The sequence below is a fragment of the Scardinius erythrophthalmus genome (assembly GCF_964197995.2).
Source record: "Scardinius erythrophthalmus genome assembly, chromosome: 17".
Classification (NCBI taxonomy): domain Eukaryota; kingdom Metazoa; phylum Chordata; class Actinopteri; order Cypriniformes; family Leuciscidae; genus Scardinius; species Scardinius erythrophthalmus.
In genome coordinates, this window is record NC_138237.1 from 18,171,278 (window position 1) to 18,189,755 (window position 18,478).

The 18,478-nt window shown below is 36.2% G+C and overlaps 2 protein-coding genes across 3 annotated transcripts in view; one reads left to right on the top strand and one right to left on the bottom strand.

Annotated features, from left to right (window-relative positions):
• myo7ab (myosin VIIAb) overlaps nucleotides 1-8,512 on the top strand; it is a gene marked incomplete at its 5' end in the record, with an annotated part of 26,498 nt that extends 17,986 nt beyond the window's left edge. Inside the window, 17 exons of the mRNA XM_081391585.1 lie at nucleotides 689-806; nucleotides 1,786-1,912; nucleotides 1,999-2,168; nucleotides 2,272-2,462; nucleotides 2,749-2,873; nucleotides 3,125-3,282; nucleotides 3,371-3,524; nucleotides 5,302-5,457; nucleotides 5,535-5,640; nucleotides 6,166-6,279; nucleotides 6,516-6,603; nucleotides 6,690-6,796; nucleotides 6,891-7,076; nucleotides 7,158-7,274; nucleotides 7,418-7,501; nucleotides 7,858-7,977; nucleotides 8,374-8,512. Coding sequence (XP_081247711.1) covers nucleotides 689-806; nucleotides 1,786-1,912; nucleotides 1,999-2,168; nucleotides 2,272-2,462; nucleotides 2,749-2,873; nucleotides 3,125-3,282; nucleotides 3,371-3,524; nucleotides 5,302-5,457; nucleotides 5,535-5,640; nucleotides 6,166-6,279; nucleotides 6,516-6,603; nucleotides 6,690-6,796; nucleotides 6,891-7,076; nucleotides 7,158-7,274; nucleotides 7,418-7,501; nucleotides 7,858-7,977; nucleotides 8,374-8,463 — 2,211 coding nt within the window. The 3' untranslated portion in view covers nucleotides 8,464-8,512. The remainder of the gene's footprint in view (nucleotides 1-688; nucleotides 807-1,785; nucleotides 1,913-1,998; nucleotides 2,169-2,271; nucleotides 2,463-2,748; nucleotides 2,874-3,124; nucleotides 3,283-3,370; nucleotides 3,525-5,301; nucleotides 5,458-5,534; nucleotides 5,641-6,165; nucleotides 6,280-6,515; nucleotides 6,604-6,689; nucleotides 6,797-6,890; nucleotides 7,077-7,157; nucleotides 7,275-7,417; nucleotides 7,502-7,857; nucleotides 7,978-8,373) is intronic.
• Nucleotides 7,683-16,861, bottom strand: gdpd4b (glycerophosphodiester phosphodiesterase domain containing 4b). Of its 2 annotated transcripts, XM_081391586.1 has the most exons (17): nucleotides 16,614-16,861; nucleotides 15,782-15,984; nucleotides 15,405-15,508; nucleotides 15,097-15,190; nucleotides 14,809-14,868; nucleotides 14,618-14,716; nucleotides 14,433-14,526; nucleotides 13,229-13,374; nucleotides 12,910-12,992; nucleotides 12,683-12,833; nucleotides 12,337-12,561; nucleotides 12,065-12,222; nucleotides 11,426-11,573; nucleotides 11,256-11,338; nucleotides 11,052-11,131; nucleotides 10,911-10,960; nucleotides 7,683-8,020 (listed from the first exon to the last, which is right to left on the bottom strand). In XM_081391586.1, the coding sequence occupies exons 2-17, from the start codon at nucleotides 15,962-15,964 to the stop codon at nucleotides 7,994-7,996; spliced, it is 1,785 nt and encodes a 594-aa protein (XP_081247712.1). In that variant the 5' UTR covers nucleotides 15,965-15,984; nucleotides 16,614-16,861; the 3' UTR covers nucleotides 7,683-7,993. The 2 variants fall into 2 exon arrangements, with proteins under 2 accessions (XP_081247712.1, XP_081247713.1); XM_081391587.1 differs by lacking the exons at nucleotides 7,683-8,020; nucleotides 16,614-16,861 and adding an exon at nucleotides 16,284-16,310 and having other exon boundaries at nucleotides 10,039-10,960.
• Nucleotides 16,862-18,478: the final 1,617 nt, after the last annotated feature.

Here is an 18,478-nt window from a genome sequence, read left to right on the forward strand (position 1 = left end):
AGTATAGATAACTAAACACATCTATTATTAACCTTTTCATTATAAGTAAACTTACAGAACTCCATTATCACAGCACATATCTGCGCCTAAGTCTTCATTACTGTGTCAGGCTGTGTCTGACTCACCTCGCCGTGCGTTCTCAAGGTCGGTAGTCTCATTACCTTACAGCAGTACCTTCATTTCCACCCAGCACTAATATATAAAATATAATCTCATTAACTCTCTGATCTGAAGTGTGTGCATGGACGACCTATAGACTGCTGTCTGCCGTAATAGAGTGCAATCACAGGACCCTGAATATTTGAGACATTTCTTTCAACCTCACTTAGTCACTGTCTTGTTATGGATTTGTAGGTTAGGTCAGCACTGACGTGTGTGTGCTAGCTCGTAGCGGTTGATGGGACTGAGCAGGTTGAGATTTGATTGAGACAATTAATCACGTTTCTTCTCTCAAGGGTGAAGGCCGTTTTAATTACCCTTCTGCCTCTCATAGGCTAAAGTGATGGACATGAATGTTTAATAATGCTGGGGATCAATTTTATGGATCGTCCTAGCTGTGTAGTAATGCATGAGTTTGTTACATTTTCTGCTTATAAGCAGGTGACGAGAGCAAAGGTAATCGCCTCTGAGGTAATCGCCGATATTGTGTTGCGCTGAAAGCAAGATATTGACGATTGCATCTCCACAGGGAATCTACACGCAGAAGAAGTTTGATTCGCAGAGAGTGAAGGAAGAGGTGGTGGATTTCGCTCGATTTAAGTGGCCTTTGCTTTTTTCACGCTTCTATGAGGCCTTCAAATTTTCAGGTAAGGCTTACAGAGAATAGTTCACCCAAAATTAAAACTCAAGTCAGTGAGTTGAATAGATCTGTCAGAATTGCGAACAAATCATTCAGACCAGTTTTGTGAACTGAATCATTGGTTTGAATTAAAAGATCTGACTCAGTTTATTTTACACATTTAATGTACATCACTTATCAAAACTTTAAGGAGAACTAGGGCAGATATATTTACATATTTTTGTTAATTATTTTTATTTATAGTTTATGTTGTTTATATAGTTTGGTTTTGTATAATTTACTGGTTATCTATTAAAACTTATAATAGTTATCTATTAAAATGATAAGTATACAAATAAGTTTTTCATGATGGAAATAATATGGCATTTTAGGGTCTGTATTAAAAACAAAAATAACTTTTGGTAGTTTTTCAAGGCTGTATATTTTGGATTGGGAATAATATTTTAACAATTAGCCATTGAAAAAAACACTTATCTGGGTTGGCAATCTGTATATTTAGCGGTTCTCCAATGTCTATGTTGGTAATGGGTCCTGGTCCTTTGGGTTTGAGGTGTAAAAATTATAAGAATTAACACAAAATTCAACAAAAATATTTTTTAGCCACAAATGGCACCTTTTCCTGAGAATGGGTTCACAATTATTTGGTAGGAGAGTTTGTATAACAATGCAAAAGTATTATTAACCTGTTCATTTCAAGTCCAGATGTTAAGATGAATTAAAGTTAAGTCTGTTCATCAGTTTTAAATATCAATGTCAATATAACAGACATTTTATATGAGCTCTCTAAAGCTCCAGTCTCCATTCTTTGTAATTGCATGGGAAAAAGTGACTGGTATATTATTCCAAATTTCTTCATTTGTGTTCCATGGAAGAAATTCTTGTCGGGGGAATTATTCTATTACGTTATTCTTTAATAATAATCAGTTGGACATATTGATCTGATAAAGTGTGGTGAAGCTAAACCATTCTTTCTGTTTTTTTCACAGGGCCTAGTCTCCCAAAGAATGATGTTATAGTGGCAGTGAACTGGACTGGAGTCTACTTTGTAGATGAGCAGGAGCAGGTCCTTCTGGACCTTTCTTTCCCAGAGATCACTGCAGTCTCCAGCAGCAGGTGCAGTAGCTTATCGAACCAAACCCACTTCATTTGATGTAAGTGTTCTCTATATTGTAATTTTTTGGTCAAACTTGTGGATGCAGAGGTGGAAAGCTTCAAGGACAGAGCTTCACTCTGGCTACCATTAAAGGAGATGAGTACACCTTCACATCCAACAATGCCGAAGACATCCGTGACCTGGTTGTCACCTTTTTAGAGGGCCTGCGTTCCAGGTCAAAGTTTGTGGTGGCCCTGATGGACAGCCATTACCCCGGTGAGCACACATTGACCATATAGGCAGCAGTTTGGTTTATAACCATTGCATTTGATAAGACGGTCCTGCAAAAAAAACATCTTGTTTCTGTTTGTTTTCCCAGCTGGGCAAGACTCTTCGTTCCTGAGATTCTCAAAGGGAGATCTGATTTTTCTGGATGAGCAGAATGGAGAGCAGGTCATGACTTCAGGTTGGGCTCATGGGGTCAATGACAGAACCAAGAAGAGAGGAGACTTCCCTGCAGACAGCGTCTATGTGCTGCCCACTATCTCCAGGCCACAATATGATATTGTGGTCAGTGTTTTTTCATTCAATACATTGTTTGGCCATTCTCAGAAAAAAAAATAGAGAGAAGAATGAAAGACCTTCGCCATAAGTATATTGGGTACATATTACTACCTTAAGGTGCTAACATGCTCCTTTTTGGAGTAGATAAGGTACAAAGTTGTCCCTTTAAGTTTTTTTTTTCTGACGGTGTATTATAATTCCATTGGTAAACCAATAAACAACATATTTAAACTAAAGAAGGACTTGCGATATTGAATAGCCACTGGACTCATCTCATTTCTGTTTCTTACAGACTTTGATTACCATGTCACCAGACCAGCGTAAGGACTCCATAAAGTTGTCTGATCAGAAACTGTTGGAAAGTGGAGAGAGGGTTCAGCCGCACACTCTAGAGGAATTCTCCTATGATCACTTCAGGTGCTTGAACGCTCTTCAGAACCTTTCCACCCTTTGTTTTGTCCGAAAGGAAAGGGACTGTTTTAAAGTTGGGAAAAGGAATTATAGTGCAAACAAAAAGGTTTATTAATTAAACTCACAGCATGCTCAATATCTTTTAAATATTAGCTGTATTGACTCACCACACCTATGATTGTATTTCATCGTTTTGCACAAAAAATTTTTGTTTAATTCTGGATTTATTACCTTTCTGGGTCCTGTCCATCCTCTAGACCCCCTTCAAAGAGCACACTGAGTCGTGTGATCATCAATAAAGGCAGAGGGAAGGATAAAATGTGGTGTTGCACCAGAGAACCGCTCAAACAGCCTTTGCTGAAAAAAGTCCTCAACCATGAAGAGCTGTCCCAGGATGCCTGCCAGGCTTTCATTTATATCCTTTACAGTTAATAGTATTACCTTTATAACATTTTGAATGTCTAACTGCAGTTCCCTCATTTTGACCCTTGACTCTGTCGTACCTATCATGAAGTACATGGGCGACTACCCCTCGAAGAGAAGCCGTTCGGTCAATGAGCTCACTGATCAGATCTTTGAGGGCGCTTTGAAGGCTGAACCTCTGAAGGACGAGATCTTCTGTCAGATCATCAAGCAACTGACCGAGAATCACGTTAAGTAGGTTTTGAATCTCCATAAAAGGGATTTAGCATATTATTATTATTATTATTGTAACTATTATTATTATACACTTCCCGGCCAAAAAAAAGCTGCTGTTTGGATTTAAGTTGGCAAATGCTTAAGAGTCATCTTAGAGGTGGATCATTATTGCAGTGATTATTATGTTTCTAGCATGTTATATGTTTGGCAACAGTTCTTCTAACCCTAATCGATGGAGTGTGTAACTTTTCATATCTCAAACAACCATGTAGGAAAACACATCATGGCCATATTCCAGGATGACAATGCCAAGATTCATCAGACTCAAATTGTGAAAGAATGGCTAGGAGGGAGCATGAAGAATCTTTTTTTCACACTTGAATTGGCAGCTCCTTAACCAACTCCAGACTTAAATTCATTGAAAGTCTTTGGGATGTGTGGAGTGCTTGACTCTTGCATCGTCAATACAAGATCTTGACCAAAAATGTATGCACCTCTTGATGAAAAAACATTACAACATTTATTTCCACCTAGAGGTGCATAAATTTGACGGCAAGAAACACAATAATCACAGCTATAATGATCCAATCTTTGAAGCATTTGCCTATTTAAATACAAACAGTGACACTTTTTTTTTTTTTGGGCCCAGCAGTGTATATTAAATATTTTAGGATTCAAAAAGTTATTTGAAAATATGTTTTAAATAATAATATTATGTTACTTAATAATATATTACGTTTTTTTATTATATAAAATATATACTTTCATATTATTATTATTATTATTATTATTATGAAAACATAACATTTAAATATATATACAACAACTATTATTATTGTTATTATTATAAATATACACATTTTAGATTTAAAGCAACACTATATAACATTTTTTACCTTAAAATAATGTTTCCAAAATAGTTTCAGTGGTTCATCAAGTCGTAACAGGGTGAAAGGCACTTATGCCTCTGCTTTGTGGTCCTTTATCTGCTATAACCGCACTATGTAAGATTGCCAGATCGGGTCGCGTTTCTGTAGTTCTAATGAGACATAAGAAACCTACAAATTTGACTTCCTTTATGTGAAGCGTTACAATAGTCATTATTTAGTTTTTCTTCGTTTCTGATGTTGCAATACATCATGCTTTCATGAAATCATGGAACATACTCTACCTTGTCTGTGGACATCATTCATTCCAAAGCCGGTGCTGGATAAACAGCGAGCATCGGTGCGACAGTAGGCTGCGGACGGCGAAATTATTTACGACAGTGGTAATGGACAATTCCGCTTCCAACCTGTAGGGCGACCACAGAGGAAAAGTTCCATAGTGTTGCTTTAAAACATAGTTATAATGTTTTATATATATATATATATATATATATATATATATATATATATATATATATATATATATATATATATATATATATATATATATAATTTACATATATACATAATTTTTTATAAATATTATTTTATACAATTATTATTATTAATATTATTCAAATTATAACTTGTTGATATTATTTTTTATAAAAAATATAATTTGAGTTTAACACATCCCGTGTTTCTAAGGTGACTTTTGCATATGTGTGATTTTATTTTAAATATACTTGCAAATGTACTGCTACATTGACATGAAAATATTTGCTCACAGGTTACACACAGTTAGTGAATGAGACCCATTACTGTGAAAACGTGGCTGATAAATCTGTAACAGTCTGTCCCCTAGTGGGTAGCCTGTAAATGACCAAAGCTGCTTTATGTTGTCAGCATTAATTGTTCTGTGTGTTCAGATACAGTGAGGAGAAGGGCTGGGAGCTGCTCTGGCTCTGCACTGGGCTTTTCCCTCCCAGTAACATGCTGCTTCCTCATGTCCAAAAGTTCCTGCAGTCCAAGAAACATCATCCAGTCGCGCCAGACTGCATGCAGAGACTGCAGAAAGCCTTGCGGTAACTAACAGCACATACAAACACGCATCTCGAATGTTGCATAGATTCCCTTCCAACATTTTTCTCTTCATGGACAGAAATGGATCCAGAAAGTATCCTCCTCACCTTGTAGAAGTGGAAGCCATTCAGCACAAAACTACCCAGATCTTTCACAAAGTGTACTTCCCTGATGACACTGATGAGGTGAGTTTTTATGTTTACTCTAGGTGTGTGTCTGTTACCTGTACCGTAAGTTGTTTCCAATCTCCTGTGGTGGTAATATTCTCTCTCTCTCTCATGCCCGGCTGTTTATTTATGCATGAGGAAACGGAGAGAACGCCCCGTTGTGCTCTGACCTCATTTGAATCCTCCATGCTCAGAGTTAATGTTGAGCTTCTGGAGAAAACGGCATAAGATAGTTGAAGTGTGAATAGACTCAGAGACTCGCATCTTTTTGGGATTAAATATAGTTGAAATATTATGGCCTGCACTGCTTTATATAAGAAAATATAAATAGACATGGTAGATATGGAATGTAATTCACAATGCAATATAACAAACACCAAATACACAGTTTAGCTACGTATATATGAATCAATGAGGATGGCTGGATGTGCAATAGAAGCATTTACACAAGTGGTCTCAGGCTTTTGGCCCTCAAAATGAATTTCCCCCATAACCCATTGACTGAAACAGTGTCTTTTATTTTCTACTATGCTTTTTTCAAAGGTCTTTGAGGTTGAATCAAGCACAAAAGCCAAAGATTTCTGTCTGAACATCTCTGGCAGAATGATGCTCCAATCCTCTGAGGGCTTCAGCTTGTTTGTCAAAATTTCTGACAAGGTGAGGTTACAAAGGTGTCGAATGTCTCTTCAGATGAAATGAAGATGTTCTGTGGGAGGTTATGACACAATAAAGAACTCTTTTTTTTTTTTTAGTTTTACTAAATTTTTTAACTGATTTTTACGTCACAGCTTTTTCCTCTCAAAACACATGCCCTGTATTTAAGCAGTTATTCATCAGTACGAGTGTATTATTAATGTAGGATGTCTTATCAGTTCTGGCTTAAAACGTTTCAGGTGATCAGTGTGCCAGAAGGAGATTTCTTCTTCGACTTTGTTCGACATCTGACAGACTGGATTAAAAAAGCCAGAGCTGTGAAAGATGGTGATTATGTTTCTTGTTCATAAAAATGATCAATATTTTGAGTGTAAAAACCATGAGAGGTGTTAATGCTTCTGTTTGTTCTGTAGGCACAGTGCCTTCATTGACCTATCAAGTGTTTTACATGAAGAAACTGTGGACCAACACCATTCCAGGCAAAGATCCCATGGCGGACTCCATTTTCCATTACTTCCAGGTGGAAATCTCTCTCTCTCTGTACTCAATCTGTGCATTTAGGCTCACTTTCAAACACATATCACGCTCTTTCTTCTTCATAAACTCTTCTTCAGGAGCTCCCAAAGTACCTGCGTGGCTACCACAAGTGCTGTCTTGAAGAGGCTTTCCAGCTGGCTGCGCTGATTTACAGGGTGAGGTTTGAGGAGGACAAATCACAGTTCCTCAACTTCACCAAGATGCTGAAGGAGCTCGTTCCTCAGGACCTGATCCGTCAGCTCTCACCCGACGACTGGAAACGGGTGAGCGAGCAACACTAGTCCTACTTTAAACGTTCATTTATGACAAGTCAATGCTGTGAACATGCATGTCTTCTTCTGCAGCCTGTCGTCACATACTTCAATACCCATGCAGGGAAATCTCGAGAGGAAGCAAAACTGATGTTTCTTGAAATCATTTATAAGTGGCCAACTTTTGGATCTGCCTTTTTTGAAGTCAAGGCAAGTTTGTCACAATATGATGCAATGTTGATTTACCTAAATGTCGGGCAAACAAAATGACATTTTCCTCAATTATAGTATTTAATTTGTTATTTTTTGTCAAATAAACTACATCTGGCTTGATGTTTGATATTCGTCCACAGCAATCCTCAGATACAAATTTCCCAGAAGTCCTTTTGATAGCGATCAACAAACTTGGTGTTACTCTCATTGACCCGAAAAATAAGGTAGGTTTACACACTGCCCAGAATAATGTAAGGTAAAGCGGTATCTATAATATATTGTCATTTTAGCCTAAAGTGCAAACTTTACTACACACACTACTGTTCAAGTTTGGGGTCAGTAAGATTTTTTTTATGTTTTTTTGAAATGTCTTATGGTTTATTTGATTAAAAAGACAGCAATGTTGTGAAATGTTACATTTTTATTATCATTAATGTTGAAAATAGTTAACTTAAATTACTGTGACATAAAGCCAACTGCCATTTTTTCCTCATTTGCTTCAACAACAAAACTTTTATTATATACTTTTGTAAAAACCCTTTGGATATTGTTTGAATGGCATTTACTCATTTGTCTACAGGACATTTTGGGCACACATCCCTTCACCAAAATCTCTAACTGGAGTAGTGGACATACCTATTTCCACATTACCATTGGTAACCTGGTTAGAGGCAGCAAACTGCTGTGTGAGACATCACTGGTGAGTCCGTCATCCCTTACTTCAGTGCTTCCCAACGCTGTTCCTGGAGACACACCAACAGTACACATTTCAAACTCTTCCTATCAAACACAACTGATTCAACTCATATGATGATCAATCCTTTTCAGTTCTTGGAATATCTACTAATACACTGATAAGGGAGACATCCAAAATGTGCACTGTTGGTGTGCCTCCAGGAACAGGGTTGGGAAACACTGCCTTACATATAATACTGTGGTACCATGATACAGTGATGGTATCAGATGGTAATACCATGGTACTTTTGCGACACAAATGCTCCAGCTATGCTCCATTTATATTACATTTATAATCATACTTTGCTGTGTGGTTAAATAATACAGTATTTTATCGTCCAAATATCCTCACTATTCACAGGGATATAAGATGGATGACCTTCTCACCTCTTACATCAGTCAGATGTTGACTACCATGACCAAGCAGCGCACTTCACGTGGAAACCAGTAACACGAAAGGCTTGGAATAGGGCGTTTACAGACTTCTCACTATTTCTTAGATCCATAATTTTGATACATGAGAATAAACTGAATCTGATTTTAGTGTTGTTACTTTTTCATACTGGAGCCTTAATTGTAAATTGTGAGTTTAATTTATTCTATAGCATTTCTCTGTATTTTAACGTCAATGAAGGACATGTTTCATTGACAGTCAACAAACTTGTTGCCTTTCAGTTGTAGGCCCTCATATGGTTTTTACTCTGACACCAAATTAAAAGTCAGTTAAGTCAGATCAAGTTCCTGATTTCAGTTATTCAATTTGTGGATGATTTGCACGTCTCATTTTGCCAATTGAAAGCATTATAAAGATTTAGAAATGTTGCAGTATTTGGGTTTGCTTCTTAGCTTAAGACTTCAACACTTGGTTCTCATCCTAGTCATTTTAAAGCACTTTTATTGGTACATAAATGTCATTTAACTAAATCAATGACAGCAACATTTAATTCAGTCTAAAAAATCCTCTCGTTACTTTTTCTGAATACTATTTCTCTTCCTTTGTAAATCTTTGACCAGGTATTGCAGATATATGTATTAAAATGTATTTTATAAATTAAATGATCAGTATATATAAATGGCCATAATTATTATAATTTCTGCACAATATATTAAGGATAAATGGTTGAATCTTTAAACATAGTTTAATTTATTTATTCTTTTTTATTAATTGGTAACACTTTACAATAAGTTTTCATTAGTTAACATTAGTTAATTACATTAGTTAACATAAACTAAGAATGAACAATACTTTAACAGCATTTATTATTCTTAGTTCATGTTGATCTACATTTAATTAATGTTGATGTCATTTACTAATACATTATTAAAATCAAATGTATGTGTTAACATTAGTAAATGAACTGTGAACTCAACTAACAATAAACGAGTGTATTTTTATTAACTAACATTAGCAAAGATGAACGAATACTGTAACTAATGTACTGCTCATTGTTAGTTCATGTTAGTTAATATATTAACTAATGTTAACAAACAAGACCATATTGTAAAGCGTTACCCATTAATTTGTAGTTTGTAATTGGTCATTCTAATTTTATAATGTTGGAAGCTGCTGTTTATAAATAAAACAACATATATGAGATGGCTTGGCTATTTTAATGAGGTTCATGTCATTTGTTATTCTCATTGATCAATGATTTATGATCATATGATCAGTCATTTGACAATTAGATCCCTTGAATGCAACATGTGAAACCCTATATTTGGTTTTAAAGTAGGTCTGTTCACTAAACACTAAAGAATAATTCTTAAAATGTTTTACTAAATAATTATAATAAATGTATTATTTATATACTGGTATTATAGTATTATTAATATCTTGAATCAGCTTTTATTTTTTCCATTTTGATTTTAGTTTTAGTCATTTTTATGCACGTGTCATTGTTATTACTATTGTTTGTTTTTATTTAGCTTGAATTTATTTTTATTTCAATTTTAGTTTAAGTAATTTTAGTGCTTCAGGTTAAATATATTTTATTGCAGTTAAGTGCCAAGGATCATTTCAATTTTTGAAAACATTTCAGCTTTATTTCATTTAGCAAAAACTATATAAATAGTTTTTTAGCCAACAATAACAACACTACAGTTGAGTAAACTGTAGTTTGTGTAAGATTTTGTAGATTCTTGCAAAACTCAATGTACAACAATATACTCTTGCCAGACTTTAATCAGACTTCAAATAATAAATAATAAAAAATAACAAGTAACAAGTAAAAAGTATGTGATTTAATGAGAAAAAAATTAAAGAGCAAATATCAGTTTGAAAACTGAAAAACTAGATTATGGGCATCATGATTTCAGACAGACACATATCGATCATATTGCAATAACCATCTTTACACTGAATTATATTTTGTGGCTTGATGTTGATTTTGAATCCTACATTAAATTAGAACAAGACAAAAAGGACAAAACATAAGCACAACAATTATTTATGACTTCAGATTCTTACACAGTTAGGGTCCTCTCTGGGAGTAATGTTTCATCCAAAAGCATGAAATTGATTTTAAATACCACTTAAGATGAAACATAAAACAAATGGATCCGCTAATATTTAAGTGAAGGGAATCATTTATTTTCATTCAACCTTTAAGGAAAGCCTGAGGCTTGTGAAATGCAATAACTCAAATGACAATCAAAAGTCAGAGGTGTAAGATCAGTCACTAGCATTTGTTAACTGTATGTATCCCATCATATCAGCTCACATGTCTGTCATAAGACATTTTGTGACAATTAGAATTTATAAAATTGTAAGGGTGATTTCAATGTACCACTTAAACTGTGGTTTAAACTGGCTTAACTGAACATAAGTTAGTTGTTTGTTAATATAAGGGGTTAAATATGAACCAACAGTTTTAATCAGGCTCTTCAGAGAGATGGTACCTGCTTCTCAGAGCTGCTCATGTCAGATAAAGACCACACGTCATTCACCTCTGTTCATGGGAACATGAAACATGATCAGCTTCAGGTTATTCTTCATTTATTTGCCATAAGAAGTGGTTTACAATATTAAATGCCTCTTACCTGTCCTGAACTGTCTGTAGGACCCATGTTCAAGTAATGAACTGCTGTCCACACTGCGAGCCAACCCACGCTCCCTCCACCTGGAATACATCATGATTGACAGTCTACAGATTGCCTTTTGTATGGAGTACAGAGTGATTTCGGATTGAAGCTAAATGTTCACAGTCAAAGTAAAAATTATGTAAATTCTGTGCTCACACTCACCAGTGAAACACAAAAACAATCACAACGAGAAGAAGGGAAGTGATGTCAATGAGAGTCCACATAAGCATGTACTCATCTGGTGTCTGAGAGAGAGAGGAAAACCACAGAAAAAAAACTCTTGAATGAGAAGATGAACAAATCCCTGACAACTGTAGATGTGTGTCATTTACCATGAGAAAGAGTGGTCTTTGCAGGTTCTTGAGGATGTGAACAGCATTCGTGGTGACGGAATGAGCCCCTGCACACCAGGCTAGAGAATACAGCCACGGCTCGCTGATCACGTACAAGTTGGTGCTGATGTTGGCAGCAGCATATTTTCTGTTATTGATAAAAGGTCACGCAACAATGCATGACATTTATGTGTGACATATATTATAGAGTATATTTGGGGTCTCGTATGCTCACCAAGTAACAGTAAAAACAGTAATATTGTGAAATATTATTCCAATTTAAAATAACTCTTCTATTTTAATATATTTTAAAATGGAATTTACTCGTGTGATGGCAAAGCTACCTTTTTGGCAATTACTCAAGTTTTCAGTGTCACTTGATCCTTGAGAAATCATTCTAATGTGCTGATTTGGTGCTCAGGAAATATTTATTCGATTCTTTGATGATTAAAAAATATATATATTTTTTTTGAAATAGAAATCTTTTGTCTCATTATAAATCTCTTTACTGTCACTTGATCAAATTTAGATAGACGGACGGACGGACGGACGGACGGACAGACAGACAGACAGACAGATAGATAGATAGATAGATAGATAGATAGATAGATAGATAGATAGATAGCTTATCTCTTGAACCTGATTTCTTTCTCTGACATGGAGCTGTAATGGATATTGAGTCTGGCTATGTGTCTGAGCTGAAGTTCCTCCACTGGTGCTTGTTCGCCTGTTGTCTGTTGTAAATCAGGGTTGATTTCTTGTACAAACTCCTTGAGCTCTGGAGGCAGCCACAGTACCTAGGTAAAAATGCAATAAACATATATAATCTAGAATCTACAATAATATAATCTACAATCTACACAAAAGTCACCTTTTAAACTTTCCCAAAATGCAACAATGTAATGGCACACCTGACTGGAGTGAATGGATGACTCGTTCTGGATGACGTCCAGGGTGCGGGATATCCAGGCATCTCTATATGGGTGACCCCTGGGCGGCCGGTACAGATCAAAGATCACTAGTTTCCCATATTGAGCAGCCAAATCCAGAAAGGCCCTCAGTGTGCACACAGACTGATTCTGAGCCTGCAAGCGCTCATCTGCGCTCAGAGATGAGGCTGTTCCAAAGGGGTCTTGCTGAGTGGGAAACAAAAATACTCTTTGATTAATGTTTAAAGGTGGTTTTAAGCAACAAAAATATAATCTAGATAACAACTAATTCTTTTTTCAACAGTAAAAAAGCTTCCCGCAGCCTAACAGAGAAGAACCAGGATCCAGCGTTGAGACTCTGCAGCTCTTTCCACGTAAACATGGCAGGTGAGGTGTGTGTCCAGTTAGGAAACACGTCTTTTACATTAGTTGTCCTGAGTAGGTTCTTATCGTGCATTAGGAAAGGAACTCCATCAAAACTGCAGCAAGAGACAAAACAATGTTACTGAGGACTTTTTTCCATTTTAAATAACACAGGCTTTCTATGGAGCTGACCTGATAGTCACATCGGTCTCCAGACCATCAGCCCCAGCTGCCAATGCCTTCTCAAAAGACATGTAGGTGTTTTCAGGGGCAAGCTGAGAAAAGATACCACAGAGGCATTGCTTTTTTCTAACCATGGTACACTGCATGTCTGCTACATCCTGTACTACAACAGTCTTGATATAATAATTGTTTTGGAAATACTGAACTAATAAATCACATCATCACATATCACATTCAACTTGGAAATAAGTATTTTAGCCTAAAAAACTTTCATATTCAAATGTAAGTGCTTGAACCTGAAAAGCCTAAGAAGACGAATGAAGTGTACCATTGGTGCTCCCCTGTGTCCAATTAAAGCAGGAGCTGATCCCAGACTGCTCCTCTCTTTAATGCAGGGCGAGTGCATACCCAGAGGAACCAGGTAAAGAGATACTAGAACAGTTATATACAGCACCATCATGGCCATCCGTCTCACTTAAACAGACAAGGGCACATGTGAATTCACAGTAATAATATGCACTTTCTTTTTTCTTTTTTTTTAAGTCTTTCCTTTTTACAAGATATTTTGAAAATCTATAATGCATGATCAGGGCTGTAAAGTTACATTTATAAAAAAATTGGTCTGTGCAATGAATACATTTTCCACAGTAGCACATGTGCGATACAGGTTGGCATGTTTGTGAGACAGATACGCTTTATTGTGTGAAGTGAGCACTTGTTGTGTGCTTGTTTGTGTGTTAGATTAATCTAGGGCTGCACAATTAAAGGGATAGTTCACCCAAAAATGAAAATTGTCATCATTTACACGCCCTCATGTTGTTCCAAACCTGTATGAGTTCCTTTTTTCTATTGAACACAAAAGAATATATTTCAAAGAATATTGGTAATCAAACAGTTGGCGATAGCCATTGACTTCCATAGTAGGAAAGAAATACTATGGAAGTCAATGGAGCTCCTCAACTGTTTGGTTACCAATATTCTTTGAAATATCTTCTTTTGTGTTCAACAGAATAAATAAACTCATATAGGTATGGAACAACAAGAGGGTGAGTAAGTAATGACAACATTTACATTTTTGAGTGAATTGTGAATTTGAACTGTGAATTTGAGTCACTTATAACGTGCATTTGACAAGCAACAGATTTTTTTTTTTCATAATACATTAATACTTATAATAAAACTTTAGACCTTTCTAATGATTTATAGGAAAATGAAGCAGTATTTTCAATTGCTAAATCAAGGATGTTGTTTGGAGGCTGATTAGTGATATTGGGCTTTATAAACAAAATGTTAAGCAAGAGGTGTTACGTTTCTGCAGTCTGCCATTTTTGTCAAATAAAAAAAAATGTTTGTGTGAAAAGGTTTGGATTTTGTGTGCCCTGTATGGAACATAAATGTTTTTTGTCAGTCGCATGCCTGTTTAAGAGATGAACTGCACTACTTGTGGTTGTTTTCAGAGATGGTCAAAGACCTTTTTATACTTGTGTTATATTGTGTGGCCCTGTGCACAATATATTTAAACTCATACTTACCTCTCATATTAAACCGGAAGACATGAAAGCCTACCGGCCAAGATAATAGAGTCATTAAAACCACACCACCTATGTGTAGATATGGGGCAGTTACCTGGCAAATGGGAATTGGGAACTTTAATTAAAAATATCACAGTGAATTTACTCCAATATCAATATTATATAGTAGTAGATAATAAACCTGCCTGAAAAGATAAAAGCACAGTCTTCCACTCCTTGCTCCATAAATCTGTGAGAACAGATGAGGCCACAATGGAGAGAATCAAAGTCACTGAGATCCCAATCTATCAGAAGAGATTTCATCAGTCACAAGTGTGAACCATAAAGTCTCTTTATGTAAAGACTTTCAGTAGTTACATAGTTGAGATGAAATTACCTTGTGACACCAATGTAAATATAACCTCTGGCCTTCTGAAAGAAGACAAACTGCCAACAGCTGTGAATATTAACATATTTCTTAACAGCAAATTATCATATGGACCTTTTAGTAACTTGTTATGGTGACTTAAAACTTAAAAAGCAAACCATATTGACAATAATACGATAAGTACATTTAATATGTCACGTCTATAAAAATCTATAATAGTGATTTCATAACTGTGGGGTTTTGTAAAGAAATTAGGTCAACTGTAGTAATGAGAATGAATATTCTTAAAGCACATACCAGCAGAACAGCAACATAAGTGAACAGAAAAACAGCAAGAATCAACAACACAATAGACCATGGAAACCAGAAGCCCAGATTTCCAAAATTAAACCTGGAGACAAAGCGAGAGAATTATTACTTTAGTGTATTACCCAAGTTGAGAGGTCTTTAATAAATTACATGTTCAGCTCAAATTATTTATTTTCTGTCCAATTAACTATTAAAGGATTGTTCCACGTTATAAACAACTTTGTTTTATGAACAGTTATGTGCTACCAAAAGAAGTCAATGAATTATTTAAAATATATATTTTATGTGACACAAACCAGTCAAAGTCATTGTAGTCATTCCGTGCTTCACTCCAAAAGTACAGGAACACCAGACAGAGACAAAAGGTCAGAACGATCAGAGCAAAACTGCAACACTCCCGCTGCAAAACAGTTTTTAAGCCATTACATAACACATAAATCTAGCTAACTATCATTGCATTTTAAACCTGACCTAAATATTACTATAATAATCACAAAAGGATACAAAACTTAAAAGTAGGCAATTTTTGTGAGAAAAAAGGCCAGTGTATATTGAGCCTACTCATTCTGTAAGGGTTCGTATTTGCTTTGATCAGGTGAACTTGTAGAAGTAAAGTTAACAGCTCCATTTGTAATGATCTGAGCATGTGCATTGTGAGTTAGAATGAGAGCACCTTTGAGCAACAGCAGTGTCCAGGCTGAGCATGTGTGTGCTGGGAACGTCTCCACTGGCAGCCGTAGAGTCCAGCTAGACAGGAGACAAAGAGCTGGTGCTCATAACGCTGAAGCAACCTCTGGCGTGCCACTTTCAGCTTTCCCAACTTCAGTTGGGTTACCTCGGCCGGTGCAGTGCCCATAAGGAAGACAAATGAGGGTTCTGTCGATAAACATGATTATTTTCACCCCTAAATAATTTCACAAAATGTAAAAGAAGTTGAGATGATGTAATGAATAACCAATGTGCTACAGTATATTATATATAGGCTAATGCAACTGTGTAATATTGTCTTTTGCTTCTGCTATATTTTATGCCAGTGCAGTTTCCAGTTGCACAATTGTAAAAACTTAATTAATTAGACAATATGCAAGTCTGATTATACAACATGGTCCCCTCATCCTGTACAAAAACCTAATAATGATGGAATTTCTCCAAATGTAACAGGGTAAATTACTTACAAACAATATTTTATCATTCTTCCGCCTAATAAGTAGCCCCGCCCAAACGTATGCATTCGTTGAATTTGGATGAGAGTTGCCTCCGTTCAATTTTCATTGACATTTGTGGGTAAAAAAAAAAAGTATCCATAAAGGTAAATGTGAATAAATAAAGACCATTCTACATCCCACATCTATTCATAAACTTTGAGTCCACGGAGATAAATAACAGACATTAGCCAACAAACTTGTTTATACTTTACAGAATCGCTGTCATCTTCACAGTATGGTTTTCGTATTGAATTTTTGTTATTATGAGAATAGATAACGATAAACAGTCCAATGTCTCACCGAATGGCAGAACCCGGTCGCCGTCATATCAGAACCAAAAAACTACGCCGGGATCTCTGTCCGTGTCCGCTTTACTCCAGTGAAAGGAAATACCTCCCGTAGCTTCTTGACTGGCCGTCGAAGAGTGTGGCGCTGCTTGGATAATGAGAGCGTGAAAAATACCCAGTTCTAGAATCCCTGCGTTTGTGTTTCAGAACGGTACCATTGTGCGTCAGTGTCTGTTAAATGTTACTGTGAATTTGCATAACAAGAGGGGCACTTTGCACTTGCGAGGCGTAGCCTACTTTTTTGTGTGGTTGTTTAGTCTTGGCAAACTGAAATTATATCTTTTAAAATGTTCTACAAACTGATAAATATATGAATAATAAATTGAGCGAAAGTGTTAATGCATATGTTGGCCTTTCAAGTAAATAGGATGCAGCATAAGTATTTCATTAAAAGCAAACAATTTCACGAAGAAGCTCTATTGAATAACAAACAGCAATTATAGCATCTTAAAAGACACAATGCTACAGGCTACTTGAAGAAAATAAGCTGAAGGGGGTTGGGAGTATAAACTTCTGAGTTCAGTTTAGTTCACTGTCGTTGGCAAGAACTCTTGTCCATCCTGGCAGTTATCCAAGGTAGGCTACTATCTCTTCACAGTCAAGAAGTTTTTCACAATCAAGTGGTGCCACTGTGTGTGCAGAGACAAATTACTCTTGGCAAAATCAAAGCCACCCTCTGGACATATAACACCTCTGTAAATTTAATTGGTGGAGATTAACCAAAAATTTAGGTTTAGGGATAGGGTTATAACCATAGGTCAAGCGAGTCAGTCTCCACCCATTGGCTCTATAATGAGCAGTCCCTAAAAGCAAACGTACATCTCAGAGATGTATATTGGATGTGCGTGTTTACGTCTGGAAGACGTATTTTTTAGTGTGTTTGCTCATCTGCAATATGCCTCTTGGACGTTCCTGTCAGACGTTAAATAGAGATTTAGAAAACGTCTTTAAGATATTAATGATTTAGAATGTTAAACTGACATCTTAAAGACGTCTCTCAGATGTTTGTACACAGCAAATGCTTTCTAGATGTGCTATCTGACACTTCTTGCTCAAGTTTTTCTTACAATATTATTTCAGTTGAGCATCTGATTTTATGCTTTTCTGAACTCACATTAAAGTGCTTTACTACCTATAAAATTGCAAGGTGGTTCAGGGCTAGTTGTCACACTTTTTATTCCAGTGAATAGCTTACTTCTATTTTTGTCTAGGTAGTTTTATTTGTAAAAAAACAATTTCTGTATAGCAAAAAAAAAAAAAAAAAAAATCCCCATCATTGGCCCGGAAAAAGATAAGTAGTTCATAGTTCATTGAATGCACAATAGTGGGACACCCCAACCTCCCCATAGTTATTAGCAATTTTATGTTTTTGAGTGTAACAAGGTTTAAAGGATCAGGGAAAGAGGCAGGAACCGGCAAACGATCAACGTAACTTTAATTACAAAATAATCAAACAGACAAACGAAAGTAAAACAGCAGCCCCTCACGGACGACTGTCGCATATAAACATAATAAAACCCAACATAAATGTCCCAGCCAGGCCTGGTTCTCTGTCGTCTTGCACTGTCGTCACTCCTCCTTTTATCCTTCCGGAGCTCCTCCGTGAGATTCGAGACCGGTGTGGCAGGTGACGTTCATCTTGGCCCATCCTGCTTGCAACATTGAGCTTGAACACTAGAGTGCTGCAGTGATTACATTTTTGTTGGCTAATCTGGAAGTTAGCATTCCTGTTCCCTCAACAAAAACCTAATAGGATTTTTCCCATACGCTTTGAGACTAAAATAGTGCTAAAATGGTGCTAAAATGCTAATTCGTTTC

What these genes read in the sequence shown, in the direction of transcription:
- gdpd4b (XM_081391586.1), bottom strand. Translation starts at nt 15,964, where the DNA reads ATGGGCACTGCACCGGCCGAGGTAACCCAACTGAAGTTGGGAAAGCTG. An exon ending in CTACAGACAGTTCAGGACAG is followed by an intron (nt 10,961 to 11,051) that starts GTAAGAGGCATT and finishes TCCCATGAACAG; the next exon opens with AGGTGAATGACGTGTGGTCT. An exon ending in TGAGCAGCTCTGAGAAGCAG is followed by an intron (nt 8,021 to 10,910) that starts GTACCATCTCTC and finishes GTGTGTCTCCAG; the next exon opens with GAACAGCGTTGGGAAGCACT.